This window comes from Tenrec ecaudatus, chromosome 10, assembly GCF_050624435.1.
Source record: "Tenrec ecaudatus isolate mTenEca1 chromosome 10, mTenEca1.hap1, whole genome shotgun sequence".
NCBI lineage: Eukaryota > Metazoa > Chordata > Mammalia > Afrosoricida > Tenrecidae > Tenrec > Tenrec ecaudatus.
In genome coordinates this window covers 137,328,189-137,345,879 of record NC_134539.1, presented here as the reverse complement: position 1 = coordinate 137,345,879, position 17,691 = coordinate 137,328,189, and the positions used below count along the sequence as shown (strand labels likewise).

Genomic DNA, 17,691 nt, shown 5'->3' with positions numbered 1-17,691 from the left:
GCTGCGGCCCCAAAGGTGGGCGGCTGAAACCCACCAGCCGTTCTGCAGGGTAAAGACGTGATAGTCGGTTTCCATCAAAATCGGCACCTTTGAAAACCCCCTGGGGCAGCCCTACCCTGATCTACAGCTCTATGGGTAAGAATTGACTCAATGACAGTGGATTCACCGCTGCTGCTGCTGCTGCTGCGGCTGTTGCTTTTTTAATCTGAGCACAGCCTACAGGCATCTATCTGGGGGGCTATAGGTCTGAAGAACTTCCCGGAGATGGTGGTCTGAAGGGGAAAGATGTTCTGGGGTAGAGGACATCTGGCAAGAGTCACAGTATTTTCTGGAACTGAAAGTACTTGGGTTCAGTTTGTGATGAGTTGTTACGTCGTATCAAGTCAGTTCCAACTCACAAGGACCCATGTACACCAGGAGGGCAGTGCCCAGTCCTGTACGGCCTCAGTCGTTGCCACCCACCATGTCGATCCATCCCTCTGAGGGTCTTCTCTTTTTACTGACCCTCTGAGTCTACCAAACATGATGGCCTCTTCTAAGAACGGGCCCTTCCTGATAACACGTCCACGATATTTCAGACCAAGTCGCCATTCTCCCTTCTAAGGAGCCTCCTGCCTACACTTCTTCCAAGACAGGTTGGTGTGTTCTGGCCATCCATAGTACGGTCAACTTTCTGCAGCCACATCATAGCCCAAGGCATCAGCTCTGCCTTCTGCTGTAGCTAGCTTCCCCATGCAACGGAGGTAGCTGAAAATACCATGTTTGGATCCTCAGAGTGACACCTTTTCTTTTCAGCATGTCAAAGAGGTCTCTTGCAGGTGATTTGCTCTCTTGACTGTTGCTTTTGTAGCAGGCGGCTTGGTGGAATAATGGGTTAAAAAGAGTGGCCTGCTTTTCCGCCTCAAGTCCAACACCCATCAGCCACTCTGAAAGAGAAAGAGGAGGCTGTGGGCCCCTGTACAGATTCATCATCTCTGAATCCCTAAGGAGCATCTACTGGGCCCTGTCGGGTCCCTCTGAACCTGAGTTGATTTCATGGCAGAAGGTTTGGTTTCCACGGAGCTGGTTGTGATCCCAAGGCATAGGAAATCCTTGTTGCTTCTAGGTTCAGCTGAGAGGATTTTGTTTCCTGTGCATCGAGCTGTCACGGATACTGAAGCCTGTATTTTGGGATCTGCATCACGGTTTCAGGCCTCTGCAGTTTCAGCGAGCAAACGCATCATCTGCATTTCAGAGATCGCTATTGAGTCCTCCTTGAAGCCTGTGGCCTCCTTCTTCCATAGTCCCACTTCTAGGATGATTTGTTCATCGTGCAGATTGAAACAAGATGGTGGAAGGATGCCTACCTGACCCACGACTTTTCTGACTCTAACCACACGGTCTTTGCTTGTTCTGTTCCGAAGACTGCCTCTTGGTCTGTGCACAGGCGCCACATGAGCACCGTTACGTGTGGTGTAACGCCTCGTCTTCCAAGGGTATCATAATTTGCTACGACACACACAAGTGAATGCCTTTCCTTAACCAATAAAACACATCTTTCTGGTGGGCTCTGCTCTCAGCCCAGAGCCATCTGATGTCATTAATCATGGCCTTCATTCATGCGCTCCTCTGAATTGGGGTCAAATTTTGGCTGCTCCCTGTTGTTGAGGTACTCTTGCAACCACCTAATTATCTTCAGCTGACTGGTATTTGCATCTGCATCATTTAATAATGTCTGCTCTCTGGTGGATCGCCTTTGTTGGGATGGGCAGACATATAGATCTTGCCCGGTCAGATGCTGTCTTGTAAATTTCTTGGCATAGAAGAGTGAGTGCTTCCAGCACTGCATCCATGTATTGAAACATGTCGATGGGCATTCCGTCTACTCCTGGATCCTTGTGTTTCATCAGTGCATACTGCAGGATCATTTTACTTCTTTTGTTGAGAATATATATGCACATCCAAACACCTACCAATTCCACACTCCCTGCATGTAGAGGCCAGTGATTATGATGGCATTCTTCCATTTCTGCATCCATCTCGCCCTCCTTTGGCTTTCTTCTCTATTTCCATGAACTCACGGGGTTTTTTGGTTCTATTTGTTTGTTGAAATCGAAATGTAATCCCATCTAGTTCTTTTAAAAACACACTACTCAAAAAAAAAACAACCACACTACTCAGATCAGATATTTTTCACTAGCTAAACGATTGTGTCAACCTAGAACCCTGAGAAAATCTTTCAGCCTTAAACTAAAAATATTCCGACATATTTTTTAGAAATTATTTTATCGGGGGCTCTTCCAGCTCTTATCACAATCCATCCATACATCAATTGTATCTAGCACATTTGTAGCTATGTTGCCGTCATCATTTTCAAAACATTTTCTTTATACTTGAATCCTTGGTATCTGTTCATTTGCCACCCCATCCCCTCAGGAACCCTTGATAATTTATAAATTATTATGTTTTTCATGTCTTACATACAACTGCTCTCTTTCACCCACTGTTCTGTTGTTCATCCCCCTGAAAGGGGGTTCTATGTAGATCACTGTGATTGGTTCCCCTTTCTCCCCCCACCTTCCCCTTCCCTCCTGGTATCACTACTCTCATTATTGGTCTTGAGGGGTTTATCTGTCCTGAATTCCCTGTGTTATGAGCTCTGATCTGTACTAGTGTACACGCTCTGGTCTAGCTGGATTTGTAAGGTAGAATTAGGGTCATGATGCGGGGACGGGGGAGAAAGCATTAAAGAACTAAAGGAAAGTTGTATGTTTTGCCTGACATATTTTTTCCTTTTTTAAAAAATCGTTTTAATAGGGGCTCATACAAGTCTTATCACAATCCATACATACATCAATTGTGTAAAGCACATTTGTACATTCATTGCCCTCATCATTCTCAAAACATTTGTTCTCCACCTAAGCCCCTGGCATCAGCTCCCCACTCCCTCATGAACCCTTCATAATTTATTATTTTGTCATATCTTGCCCTGTCCGACTTCTCCCTTCACCCACTTTTCTGTTGTCCATCCCCCAGGGAGGAGGTCACATGTAGATCCTTGTAATTGGTTCCCCCTTTCCAACCCACCCTTCCTCTATGTTCCCAGTATCGCCATGCACACCACTGGTCCTGAAGGGATCATCCGCCCTGGATTCCCTGTGTTTCCAGTTCCTATTCGTACCAGTGTACATTCTCTGGTCTAGCCAGACTTGCAAGGTAGAATTGGGATCATGATAGTCGGGGGTGGGGGTGGGGGGGAAAGGAAGCATTTAGGAACTAGAGGAAAGTTGTATTTTTCATCGTTGCCACATCACACCCTGTCTGGCTCATCTCCTCCCCAAGATTCCTCTCCATATTTGTTTTCTTACCAAATACACTTACCACATAAAAAGCTATCATGTATTTTCATTATTTTATTCTACATTATATACATATTGTAAAAGGCCACAGCAGTCTAACACATAAACCCTTTCAAAGTAGAGGGCATTATGAAGGGTAGACAAGATTCAAAATGAAGTTCAGGGGAGGGGGGAGTGGAGAGGGAGGGGGAAAATGAGGAGCTGATATTAAGGGCTCAAGTAGAAGGCAAATGTTTTGAGAATGATGATGGCAAAAATGTACAAATGTGCTTGACACAATGGATATATATATATGGATTGTAATAAGAATTGTATGAGCCCCCAATAACATGATTTTAAAAAAATGAAGTCCAGTAACAGGGGCATATACTCAGTGCAGTATTTCTATCTAATGAGTAACACAGCAGATAACAAGTAATCTACATTTACCTTGCAAATATTCCATGTTTTTAAAAAAAATCATTTTATTGGGGGCTCATACAACTTTCATCATAATCCAGACATACCATCAATTGTGTAAAGCACATTTGTATATTCATTGCCCTCATCATTCTGGAAACATTTGCTCTCCACATAAGCCCTGGCATCAGTTCATTTTCCCCCTCCCTCCCCGCTCCCATAGGTTCTTATAGACCTCTTTGGGATTTGTTAATAGCTTAAATGTGCCAAGTTGTTGGGGTTTTTTGTTTCTTTGTTTTTTTAAGTGTAAACCAGAACTTTAGAGGATACTTTCCTAATTCTAGTCTTTAATAGCTTCCCAAGAAGACAAGTCTGAGCTCTTTGCCACTTACCACCCCTACCCACTATTAAGGAGAGGAAAGGAGATCGAAATAAGATTTTGGAGCTTCTCTGGGAGGGTTCTGGCAAAGCCTATCTCAAGTCTTCTCCACCATAACATGGCACCCTCCTGGCACGCATCTCAAAAACACTGGCTTCTGCTTTGTCTGTCTAGCAACCTATAAACTGGTATCAGCAGATCAATATAAAAAATACAGTACCAACCTACACTGGTGTGAATCACATTAAGAACTTCAAAATAGACTTATCATTGAGACCACAGTCCTTGCATCAGTCTTCAGTCCACCGTGAACAACTTGCTGCATGTCAACATGTCTAGATAATTAGACAAAATACATCAATCATAAATTTCTGTAAAAGATAATAAAGTATCTTCTTTAAAAAACAAAACAATACGCTATGACTACATTGTTTCCAATTTTATGAAAATGGAACCACCTAATGATTGTTTCCAGTCCTGAGTTCAGTGTAACAAAAATGGCCCGAGTTCCTGGTTAAAGTCAGCAATACGTCCATTCTTGGGGGGAAAAAGCCCATTCTTGCTTCGGTAGATATCCACTAGTACCGTAGGCAAGAATGTTTTAGGTCCATTCATAAAGTTATATGCCAGGCACTGACCAGTGCCACAGGACTGTGTTGCAGTTTTCCATCAGGAGTAGGATCTGAGAAAGCGATTTCTTCTTTACTCAAATAGGAGCCACCGGTAAAGTGATTCCTTAAACATTCCGTCGTGTGAGAAGCGATTTTCTTGCAGCGCCTCCTGCTGAAGCCCCATGTCCGACTGGTACCGCAGATGGCGGCTCTGGCAATGGTGAGCATCAGGCTTTTTGCCTTTCAAATCTACCTTTTTCTTCTTCCGTTCTGGTAACTGGAGGTTTCTCTTCTGTAACTCTATAGCCCCACTGGATATGTTCTGCAATTAGGCCGCCAACGACTTTTTTGCCATTAGAAATAAAGAGAAGTGTTTTCGTTCTGGAACAGCACGTCAGTGGAGCCTGTTGCAAACCTAACTCCTTATCAACCATCTCTCTGATTCCGTCAACCTTTTCCCCGGCTCTTCAGGAAGAACCATGAGACTCCTGACATCTTCTTACTGTACCATCTGAACCTCTCCTATCCTTGCCTGGCCAACAGTTGGTGTCGATTCTGCTCCTGCAGCACCTATGGTATGCCAGGATTGTGCGAGCAAGGTAGGACTGTTTTACTAGAGGGAGGGTGTAGATCCTTGAAAATGTATCTTCTTCCTTCATTATTTCAGTTCCCCTTCATTTTCATTTTCCACCTCAGAAACCCCTCCTCCAATTTAGATCAAGTCCAAAAAGACTGGTTTGGGTGAGGGAAGCCGTTCCAAGATGATTAAGCTGCGTCCTTGTGCTCTGAGTTCTGTCTTAGGGTGCAAAAGAGACTCCAATCTCAAGTACAGTATAAGGAGAACGTTTATTACATCTTAAACGGAAGAAAGACAAGACAAAGACACACCATGGGAATGAGGGAGACCATTAGCAAGAGGCGAAAATGGTGTTGGAGGATTCACAGCCACAAAGATTCTATCTAAGGCATGGGATACAAATTCATGATTGGTGGCGGAGCAAGATAACAGTTACAGGTGGGGCTGCAGTCGTGAGGAGGAGGCCATTGGGACACATCCCGTGGATTAGATGTTGGAGTTTACAAGATTGGCCCAGGGCGTTCTGACCAAGGCGTTCTGGGCAGGACTGACAGGGTATGACTCAGGACTATGTGACCCCCAGTAAGGGTTCCTTATGGAGCTCTACGTCAAGGACACACCAGGCAAGTCCCTGTGAGAGACTGCCCTTTATTGGGATGGCCAGAGAGGAATGGAAAATAATCCTCTTTCTAATACACTCTATCTGAAGAAAAAGACGGTCCACGTCCTTGGTTAGTGATCAAAAGGAATTCAATGGAGCCTTGATCTACATGGGTGGGGTGGGGGTGGGGCGAGCTCTGCAAATGGATTTAGGGTTTTCACTGTCATCCATAGCCTCCTGCAAATATACTGCTCAGAATTTAAGGCGAGTGGGCAAGCGGAGCTGGGAGTTTATGGGAGCGGTGGGGGCCCTGGGGACACTGGAGCAGGGGACCTCACCCCGTGCGTGAGCTGCCTCATAAACTCCAGGGCAGGCTTTGGGGCGCCTGGCCACCCTCCCTGGGCTGAATGCTGAGATGGCACTCCCAGACGGCTGACATGAAAGCCGGCTCATAAAGGGGCCAGCGTCATTAGGGCCATGAACCAGTTGGCGCTTGGAGATCCGAAGGGATGAAAGGCGCGGGGTGAAGACGCCCTGCGTGCCCCTGGCTTGGCTGGGCAGGGCTTCCCGGGGCCGATGAAAGCTGGGGGACTGGGCTCAAAGTAGCTCTTGTTGCCTTCCCGGGGAGGGAGCTCCGGCCACTCGCCACGGCGGGGAAGGCAGCATTGCGGGCGCTGACCCTCCAGATTCCGGGGTGAGCCCATCCCTACCCCGCCCGGCCTCCTCCGAGCCTGACCGGCGCCTCCCAAGGGCGGGAAGTTCCTATGGCAACGCGGCTCTAGAAACCTTGAAAGCAGCCGAAGCCCCGAGGCGTGGGAACCGCTCACATCTCCTTCCGACTCGCGGGCACGGTGGCGCCCCCTACGCACCGGAGCCGTCCCTGGGCCCCCGCCTCGGCGCGGAGACCACCGTGGACCTCCGGGGGCGGGCGGTCGCTCTGGCCGCAAGCGGAGCCTCTCGCTGGTCGACGGGCCCGAGGGAGCCCCTCTGGGCGCAGCGCCGCCGAGCGGCTCGATGCTCCAGCCGGAAGTGCTCCTCACCGCCCGCCTCCCACCCGGCTCTCTGGTCCCGGCGGTAAGATGGCGGCTGCCGCGGAGTGCGATGTGGTAATGGCGGCGACCGAGCCCGATCTGCTCGGCGACGAAGAGGCGAAGAGGTAACCGGGTGGCGGGGGGGTGGACCTTTCTCGCCGCGGCTCGGGGAGACCGGTCCCCGGCGGGGTGCAGCCCCCAGCTGTTGGAGCGAGGCTCCGCCCTCTGCGAGCCCCCCTTTGCATCTGAGATCAGGTCCGGATGGACCCCTTGAAGGGGCGCTCTGGGGGTCGGCCTTCCCCCTCCAGCTTCCGCTCGGCGGGGGGAGCTGAGGCGCGGCCTTTCTCGCCATCTGGGAGGACGGTGGACCGAGTGATAGATCCCGGGTCTGAGGGCATCTCCGAGGTCTGTCGCGGGGTGGGGGAGGCGGCGCGGCGGGGATGACGACTTCCTGACATCGCCCCGGACCCCCGCCTTCTCTTGTTAACTTCTGTGCATTGTTTTCTGTTAGTACTTTGCATCTCCAAAACCCTGGGCCTCCTGGTGCCCACGAGGCTGGGGCCGCGCCTTTCCACGATCGTGCGTGTCATTACTGACCCGGACAGCTCGCCACCCCCTGATCCATCCCCCCGCACACCCCGCAGACCGACGACGATGAGGAAGAAGAGTGAAGAGGCGTCTGGTGCTCACCTCCCCCAAACCCCCAGCCTCCCGCTGGAAGAGCCTCATGCTCCCCAGGACTGTTCTTGTGTAAATTCAGCAGCAGAGGAGAAGGGCAACTGCTTGGGTGCTGTTGGCACTGCCTGGCAGCTGCAGTGGCTCGGGAGTGCCAGCCCGGACGAGCTGAGCTGCTGCTGAGTGAGTGGATTTCGAGAACACTCTGGCTTCTGGCTGTTAAAGCCCAGCCAGCTGATGGGAAGTAGTTTGCAACATTGTGGCAAGTAGCCGGTCATACTTGTTCTAATCCTACAAAGGTTCAGGAAGCTTCCAGTCCTTTCCTTGTGAAGTGCAAATTCATGGGAGCCTTCTTCATACAGGGCTGATGACAGTGCCCTCAAAGTATCTTTGTGTTGAGTCCCTTTCAGCTTCTTCAGGTTCCTGCTTTCAGGATCGGGGGATTTGGGCGAGTTAGGAACCCAGGAGGAACCCACTCAGGCAGAGTGGAAATGGGTCAAGCTTAGGGACCTGAGTGGCCCAGGTTCCGGGCTTGTTGGGAGCCCAGGAGCCTGGCAGGATTTGGTAGGTTCCTGCTTGATTCCAGCGTCATCAGCTCATGTACATCATTAAGGAATTAGCCAAAGGGGAGACACAGTCCCCTTAATGCAGAACTGAACCAAACTGCCAGGAGTTGCTGGACTTGCCTTTGGAAGAAGACTCAGTGGTTCTAGTAGGGACTTGAGCTATGTGTCATTTTAAAAACTCATTCTCGGTGTACATCTCTTACGATAGGGACTGTCTGGTTTGGATTTCACTTCCAAGTCCGCTCTTAATGAAAGCAAATGTTTTCTCTTAAGCGGGAAGAAAATCCACAGCTCGACCCTGTGTCATGTGAGGCATCTTGAGGCTCACCTTCGTGGGCAAGGCTTGTTTCTGTACAGTAGTTTTTCAGTGGTGGAAGTGGGATGGGGGTACAGAAGCTTTGGAGGGAAGTGATGTCACCTTTTCCACCACCACCCCCTGCATTTCGCAGGAACCTTCCGCGTAGCCATAACAGAAGGCAGGGCAAGGACAGGCCTTGTTGCCCTTTTACTGGCAGGCTTTGGTGAGAGCCTTTTGGCCAGGTTCCTGTCTCTCGTTACAGCCCTACTACCAGGTCACTTGGGGACATGGGTTGATGGGTCTTGCGTTCTTGTGAGGTCCCCCAGCAGAGTCGATGCTTGATTCCAGGAGGGAGTCCTTTCTTCCTTATATCTTGGTTCAAGGTCATCCTGCCACTCCTTTTTGTGCTGCAAAATTGTCACGGGGTCAAGACGCGTGGCTCTCCCAAGATGGAGGACGGCATTGTTGCAGGGTTGTAAAATGGCTACACACCTTGTTCCCCCAGCTTTGGTGTCTCCAGAGAGAAAAGAAACGGACCCCATTCTTTTAGCCTGTCACTGACCAAGTTCTCTTCCCCCGCAGCAACTGACATTCCAAACTAGATCAGGGTTCTGTGCATGGAGATTATTTGCTACCTCTTAGCCCATCAGGACAGATAGAGCTACCTACGAGCAGAGTGTTACGTTTCAGAGGTTTTACATTGCAGGTGATTTTACAGCATTCACCTCACGTTTCCTGGGAAGCTACTGTCTACTTGGCCATGACTTGTGGCTGGGATAGGGACCATCCCGTCCAGTGAAGGTCCCCTTTGCCACATTCCCTGAACTGCTGGGTTTCTCTAGGTAGATTTTACTGGGCTAAAATTGAGGAGTTTGCAGTTGTTCACCAGGAGAGCAACGGGGTCCTTGCCCTGGCACATTAACAATCCAGCAGTGCCTGGACAGTCAGGTCTGAGGAACCAGAGCACCTCATGGACTTTGGAACCAGGGCATTGTTGCCTAATTCCTGAAACCGGTCATCTCTTCCTGATGGGAGCAGGACGCACCATGTGTTGGACCCCTTAGTTTAGTACCTGAGTGTTGTACCACCTCTGTGCTTTAGAATTTTCCCTTTTATCTCTCACGTTGCCGGCAGGAAGCACTGACCCCTGAGTTCATGTCTGAGGGTCTGCGGTAGTTACTTGTTTACTGCGGCCTAAGGGATTTTGAAGTTTGTGGCCTCATTTAACTGAAAAAGCCTGTGGGGATGCGTTGCCCTATTTTAAATATCGTGGAATTAGTCTTTCTAAGCTTTCTCTCCAAGTTCCAGGGCAGACAGATATTTTTAACAAAGTGGAATAGAAATTTGTTTCGCTTACTCTTCTTCCATGTGGGCAGGAGCCCCGGTGGCTCTGTGGATCGGGCAGTTGACCACACGGTCAGCCTTTGAGCCCACACGCCACTCAGAGGACAAGACAAGGGAAAGACGAGGCGGCGGTGTGCTCCCGTAAAGATGTGTCGTTTCAGAAGCCCAGGGGAACAGACCTCTTCTGCCCTCTGTAGGTAGGCCTGCTGGGCGTCAGAATGGACTCGGCTTTGGTTCGGTGTGGCGTCCTGTCGCTCTGGTGGTGAGGTGTTTCCGTTCTTGGCAATGCAAACTTACCCAGCCGCTCTGGAGGCGAATTGCTCCTGTGAAGGTGACAGCCAAGGAAACTTGTATGACACGGGTCACCGTGAGTCAGAATGGACTTGAAGGCACACAGGGTGGGATCAGGGCTGGGACAAATGAGTCATGGTGAGGCTGGGACAGACTCCTGCGTCCCAGTGGTCATTGAACCCTTCTGTTAACAGGCTACGTGGTCAGCCGGCGTGATGATTGGGGCAACGTGGCGAGAACAGAGACAAGGCTGTGCGTCGCTGGGCTTTAATTCAGACCCACAAATTACTCTGCAGGGGAAACCGAGGAATTTGGAGGAAAGTTTGGGTCAAGTGAGTGGCAGTTGCTCTAGCGTCTTGTCTGGTCCCAACGATCAGAACTCTGATTGGCCTGAGGCTCAGCCTTATGATACATTCCAGCCAATCAGACGTTAGTTTAGTCATTGACCTCTTTATTTTGAAAGTTTTTAAAGCTGAGTACTGGGCACTTACTGTGGCTGCTTTGGCCAGGCTTTTACAGGATTGGCGCACAATGGTCAGTGGCTGTCTAAGTGCCTGGTGGCCTTATTCAGCTCGTGTGTGGCGCCCCTCCTCCAGCGCGGAGTGATGTGGAAGTTACTGAGGGGCCGTTCCAGGTATTCCTTCAAGCTCTCCCAACATCGGCAGTAAGAGCAGGACTTGGCACTCGGCTTCACTTTACTGGCTTGGCGGTTTCTGCCCACCCAGAGCCAATGGTAGCTCTTAGGCTTCACCCCGCGCCACGACGGTGGCAGGACTGTGAGTGGCGCTGAGCCTCTTGAGAATGGCAGTTTCAGTGAGTTTGGTTTGGGTTTGGTAAACAGACCTCAATGGAGCAGTGAGGGTGTCGTGGTTACCCATTGGGTAGTGTGATGGGCAGTTGAAAACCCCCAGCAGCTCCGAGGGGGAAAGATGGGGCTGGGACTCCCATAAACCACTGCAGGTGGCTCTGAGTCAGCATGGAGTGACAGGTTATCTATCACCTGAGGAGCCCTTGACCTTTCCTCATTTGTAAATGAATGTTAGGTGGAGTCCACTGATTGACACTTCTATTAAGGAGAATTGCAGGCAGCTATTTCCCTAAGAATGGCGCTCTGCCTGCAGTGATTTGGCTGCTGTCCCATGGAAGAAGGAGGCCCTGCTGCCTGGCGTCCTCTGCTCCAGCAGCAGAGAGTGCTGCTGCCCCGTGCAGTCCATCCATCCATCCGTGTGTCTGTCATCCCTTGGTGCTGCTTGGCCCGCTCGGCCCTGCCACCGGTGTGGTGTCTCCCAGAACTGAAACGTCCTGACCCAGGACAGTTTGAACCGGGCTGTCTTTCTGGTTTTTGTCAGTACCTTCCTCCTTCCTTGCCTAGAGGCGGGAAGGAAGCAGGGTGGGGTGGGTTAAGGGTGCTGGAAAGTGAAAGCAGAAGCTGGTTTTTCTGTTGGGTAAAGCAAGCCCTAGCAGTGGGATCGAACCCACCCTCTGGGCCCGACAGGCCTTTACTTGCAGTTGGCATATAGCAGTCTCACCTACTTTGGACATGTTGTCTGGAGAGACTGGTCCCTGGAGACAGTCAGCAGAGAGACAGCAACGAAGAGGAAGACCCTTGACCAGGCAGATGGACACGGTGACTGCAGCTGTGGGCTCAAACATAAGAGCACGCGTGAGGGTGACACGGACCCGGCAGTACTAAGCTGGAACCAACAGGTGGCACCTAACAATAACAATGTTGCAGTCACGCATGTTTGTGGAACTGCCTCAACCATTGACGCTCTCACTTCTGACACTGGAATCAGCCTCTCATGTCTAGATTAGAGGAAGATGCAGAGACAGAAAGAGGATGACTTGCTTTGGGTACGATGGGATAGAAGTCCGGCTCCTCGGCCCCTTTTACTCTCTTCCGCCCTGAAGGTCAGGCAGGGTGCATGAAACAAGCCACTGAGGACAAGAGGTCTTGGACTGTGGGACAGAGGAAGGAATTTCTACTCTGAGACTGGCCAAGATCCCGGGCATTCTGAAGGGCGGAGGGTCTTTGTAGATCAACAGCAAACTAGTAAACTTGTATGAATAAAAGAAATAATCAGAGTAGGCGTGACTTTCTGGAAGGAGTTATATAAGAGGAAGGCAGAAAGCATATTTGACTCATTGGCAGTCCGAAGTCTTGTCATTGCTGACAGTCTTAATTGGTGGGAGTAAAACAGGAAGGCTTGCTAAGGCTCCTCTTGCCAATAAAACATTCTCCAAACTCAAAGGCCGTGAAGCGCCTGTAAGGCGTCCTTGTGGTACAGTGGAGGCTTGCTCATGTTTACCTGCTAGACAGCAGATTGGAAGTTCAAACCCCCAGGAGCTCCAAGGGAAGAGAGGACCTGGCAGTCACTTCCCGCAGCGAGGGCTGTTTCAGCAGCTGTCAGTTGAAGTCAAGAATCGTAACAAACACGTCTCTGCGCTCGCAAAAGAAACCATTCCATCTTGAGCTGTAATTTTAACAGCACTGGGTTCTTCCGCGGTGACAGTAGCATCCCAGATGCACAGCGGAAAGGAAAACTTCCATCAGACTGTCGCCTCTGCTGGTCGACATTCCTATTGATGCTACTGGAGGAGCTGTACTTTATTGAAAATTGTATTCGTCTGGCCAAGGATTAGAACGAGAGAAAAACCAGCGTGATCTGGTTGTGTTTTGTCATCTGAACGCTCTGGATGGGCCGGTTCATTTTCGTGCTCCTGGGCAGAGTGGCCCTGTTGGTCCTGGGCAGATGATGAAGTAGCTCCTGGTTGAATAATTAATTATACGTGTGTGATGTGAGGGTGAGGCAGAGGCAGAGGCCTGCTGCAAAATCACGGAAGCCATTTTTCAGCAAGACGATCCCAGTGTGAAGCTCTGCTTTCTCAACATTCCTTCCACGAGGTCTCTGCGTTCCCGAAGGTGGCGCTTCTGTCAGTCTCCCTTCCCTGAAGAATTCTGGGCTCTTCCATTGACACCACGCCAAGACAACACGTGCTCTATCCTTGAGGGATGAGAAACTGTGTCCTTGGAAATGTTTTTGAGTTTGGGGAACAAAGAGAAGTCTGAAGGGGCATGACCTGCGGGGCAGGTGGGATAAGATTTCCCAGGAACATTCTCGAAGGACAGCCCTTGCTACCCTCGAGAGAACGAGCAGGGCTTTGTTGTGGGAGGAAAGCGCCTCAGTGCGACTCTCCTGGCCACATTTGTCTCACCCATGCAAGACTCGGGTTTCTGGAGACCTGCTTGTCATTAGCCTCCATCATCCTGTGGCCTTGGAGAAAATCTCTTAAGATTGTCCTTTGGAAACTACCCCCAAAAAGTCAGTCGCCATAACCTTCTGGACCAACTTTGCTGCCTTGAATTTGGCTGGTCCAGCCAACCCCCTTGGAAGCCACTGTTTGTTTGTTAGTTTGTTTTAAAGCCCCCTCCCATGAGACACTGTGTGATCAAGGCTCCTGGTGATTAGTTCTCAACCTTCCTAACCTGCGACCCTCTCTCATACAGTTCCTCATGTTGTAGTGACCCTCCAACCATAACATGATTTTCATTGCTATGTCATAACTGTCATTTTACTACTGTTATGAATCAGGAGACCCCTGTGAAAGGATTGTTTGTTTTTTAAGCCTCCCGCCCCACCCCGTGGGACAGCGTGTTACTGAGAAATGCATGCAGTCATCCACTTACCACAGAGACCTGTTTAAACACGTGTTGTTTGCGACCCGGCATGTAGAGATTGAAATCATAGTATTAGTACTTCTAACTTGACCCTGGCCTGCCATGCAGGTCCAGAGAACCCAACTACGTTAACGGCTTCTTAAAAACTGCCAGGCCTCTACTGGAGCCAGAATAAAGTTGCTGAATCCCTCTGTAATTGCTAAAAGATAGGCTAATTGGCCTCAGGCAGAGATCCTGCTTAAATGTTGAACTTGGCAGTATTTGGAGAGAAAATGGAAAATTTTATAGGGCATCTAATTTAGGGCACGTCGTAATGTCAGCTATGGCATTTTAATGTGTTTTTAATTTCGCTGAGCTGTAAATGTGCAAAGTTGGCAGCTGATCATAAGTCCAAGTTATTTGATTTGGTCACATGATGCTGGTCCCCACTAAGACCTTGTGATACCAAATGATTCCCTTGGCAGTGTTTGTTGGCGTAATTAGCAGCCGTGATGAATCAGTGATAAATTGGAGGAGAGAGAATGTGCGATTGCATGATCAGTGGCTATGTAGATTTTAACATTGCCGTTGCGTGGAAAAGCAGGTTTCCAAAGTTCCATTTTTCTGACTGGCTAGGTTATTTTTGAAAAATACATCCATTTTAAACCAGCAGGCGGCTGTTTGTCAGAAGGAAGGCTGGGCCCTTCAGTCTAAACCAGCGGTTCTCATCCTGTGGGTCTCGACCCCTTTGGGGGTTGAACAACCCTTTCACAGGGGTTGCCCGATTCGTAACAGTAGCAAAATGACAGTTACAAAGTAGCAACGAAAATCATGTTCTGGTTGGTGGGTCACTACCGCATGAGGAACTGTATGAAAGGGTGGCAACATTAGGAAGGTTGAGAACTAAACAGTGGCCTTGATACTAATGGGACCTAGTGGGAAAACCATTGGGACTGGCAGCCAGGGAACCTAACTGTGCAAGGGTCTCACTGCCGCCGCCTCAGTGGAGGACAGGTGACAGCATCATTGTGACCACTGTACAGGGGCATGGCAGGCTCTAAAAATCTGCCAAAGCCTCAGATACAAAGTAGCAGCTGGTAGTATCTGCGTGGCAGTCTGGGCCGAGTTTCATTGTTGCCTGGTATTACTGTGTTTCGGGATATAGTCCAATTTTTATTTCCAGTCCATAGGTTTCCTAGTTTAATTCAGACCCTTTGGGGATTCCTGCTTTTCACTTAGGGAGCTCTGGTGGCATTGTGTTAGAGGTGCGCAGAGACCCGAAAGGTTTCAAGTTGGAAACCACCAGCTGCTCCTCTGGAGAAAGACTGGGCTTTCGACTCCTGTACCCAGGTACAGGCTCGGAGACCCACACGGGTTCCTACAGCGTTGCTAGGAGGCGGTAGCCACTTGATGGCAGTGAGTTGGTTTGGTTTCAGTGTTTCCCTTGGTCCGTGTGAGCCCACTTCCTCCCTAATCCTTCTCTCTCTCGTACTGGTCCATCTCAGTGGCTGCTGGCTGTCACTCTCTTGGGTATCTGAGGGCTAAATGACCCTGGAAGAGTGGAGTGACTACTGAGTCCATGGGCCCCAGTGTTAACCAGCTCTTCTGTTCTAGCCCCATGCCCTTGTTTGACCTCCACCTTTCGAACCTCCAAGACGGGCCTTGAGTGGATCGGGCCCTAGACTTGTTCTCCATGCCGCCTCATTTGCTCCTGGCTGCTGCCCTGCTGGGTTCTGAAGGTCCACTCTTCCCAGACTGGGCTCTCAGGGTTAGCCCAATTGGTTAAGCTTGGTCAGTATTTGGTAGAGAGGTTCAAACTAAAGGAGAAATATCCCCTCTCCCCCACTACACACGCTCTCTCTCCCCCTCTCTCTTTGGACCTGGAGGCCAAAAAAAAAAAAGGCGTTCCGTTTAAAAACACTAAGTGCCCATTGTTTAGGCAGCTGTTAATCAACCAAGTTGTATGAAAATAAGTCCTTTTCATGAGGCAATTGTGTGGGAATAGCTAATTCTGTGCAGTGCGAGGTTAAAAACATGACAACTTGTCACAACACAATTCTTCTTGTTCTCTCTGCTGTGGGCCGACTCTACATTACTCGCTTTGTTTGCTCTAGAATGGAATCCACTCACCATTTACTGAAGTGAAATGCATTTCTTGGGGGAGGCAAAGTCCAGCTCACTAGGGCTTGCATCTGAAAGAGAACGGACCACAGAACACAGGACCCTGCTCCTTCTGTGACTAATTGTGGGGAATGTCATTTAGCTTGTTTAAATCCAGATTCCATTCGGGCCTTGAGGTACTAGGACTGTTTTGTACCTCTGTTTACAGAAATGTTTGCTTATGGCTTAACCCTAGCAGAGCAGATTAGTGTTTTAAAATATTAGCATCAGAGAGAGAGAGAGACCTTAGCACAGTAGACAGTGCACAAGTTTCAGAGTGACAGGTGTGAGTTCACATCCTGAACTTGGACACGTTCTTTAACCTCCAAGCTTTCATTTCCTCCTTTGAAAAATGGGGCTAATGAGACTCACCTGGCTGGTTGTCTGGGGAGGATAATGTGTGAAAAGACCTGGCCACAATAATTATTAATAATGTTCCATAGTAATCAGCATTTGCATTCTTACTAGAAGCCTGAACTCACTGCATGGCAGTCTTGGGGAGGGGGGGAGGAAGGAGAGCACCTTGCAGGTGTTTCTTCTTCTAAGAACAAGCTTTGTAAGGCAGTACTTTGTTACCCAAATATCCCGGTGCCTATGGGTTTCCACAAGGATGTGTGTGCTTTTGGCAGGCACAGTTTAGGGTTACTTTCAAACTCTTACTGCTTGTCTACAGCCAAAACCCACTGCCCTCAGCTGGGGCAGGGGCAGCTGCCCGAGGGTTTGCAAGGCCGTTGTGATCACTTCAGAAACAGAGCGTCACAGCTTCTCCTGTGGGACGGCTGGTGGGTTTGAGTTGCCAGTCTTCGCAGGCGAGCACTTTAACTGCTGCACCACTGGGCTCCTTTTTTTTTTTTTTCCTTTCAAAACTGTTACGGGAAGCTAATACGGATAACATGTTCCATAGTTGCATAGTTTGATCCCATCAGGCAGTGGTACACAATTGCGCCACAGTCACTTTCAAAACATTCTCTTCCTGCTTGTTCCGCTAATTCTTGGCGCTAGGGAATCCTGTGGGACTTCTAGCAGGTGATGACACTGAAGTGATAAAGCTACTCCAGCAGATGTAGGTCATGCCCACGGTCCTTCTGGTCCTTCTCCGGGCAGTAAGGCCTTCCGTGACTGGTGGGGAAGGGAGGCCCCTCTCACTCAGTGGAGGGCAGCTTTGCCAGTTTGCACTTGAAAATACGTAACTAGCGAAGCCGCACATGGCCCAGGTGCCAGCCAGGTCCACAGACTCAGGCTGTCAACCCTACCACAAGTCAGCGTGAAGAGCTGTGACGTTTGTCCACACATCAAGCAGCTCTTGAACTCAGTTGTCGTGAATGTGTGTGGCGGAGGGAAGGAAGACAAACAGATGCGTGTAGCAGCAATGTTTCAGTGTTCATCTGTGTTGCATTGGTCATCTCTGTACAGAGCTGTTGGAGTCACTCAGGGTGGTCGGTAGGAAAGATGAGGTTTTCTCAGAAACCCCCTGGGCCAGTTCTGCCCCGCTCTGCAGGGTAGCGGTGAGTCGGAATCGACTTGATGGCAGCAGGCTTGGTGTTTGTTGGTTTCTTTTTAAAATACGGCTGGTCGGCCTTGTGTGATAGGATTCTAGTTCCTTGGTCAGGAATATAATTCCCAATATAGAAAAGTAAATTAAAAAGTAGCGCTATAAAATCCGAAACAATCATTGTAACAAAAGTATCAAAAGGTGAGGCTTGTTTCTGGGCACACCCTCCACCGAGGTCTCCGCCTCCTTCCATCTCCAGGCCTCTTTGCAC

The 17,691-nt window shown here is 49.6% G+C and overlaps 1 protein-coding gene across 1 annotated transcript in view; it reads left to right on the top strand.

The window, feature by feature from the left end:
- The first annotated feature begins 6,907 nt into the window (after positions 1–6,907).
- The window catches only part of DNAJC7 (DnaJ heat shock protein family (Hsp40) member C7), a 31,619-nt gene continuing 20,835 nt past the window's right edge, over positions 6,908–17,691 (top strand). Inside the window, exon 1 of the mRNA XM_075561827.1 lies at positions 6,908–7,061. Within this exon, the coding sequence (XP_075417942.1) occupies positions 6,985–7,061 (77 nt within the window). The 5' untranslated portion in view covers positions 6,908–6,984. The remainder of the gene's footprint in view (positions 7,062–17,691) is intronic.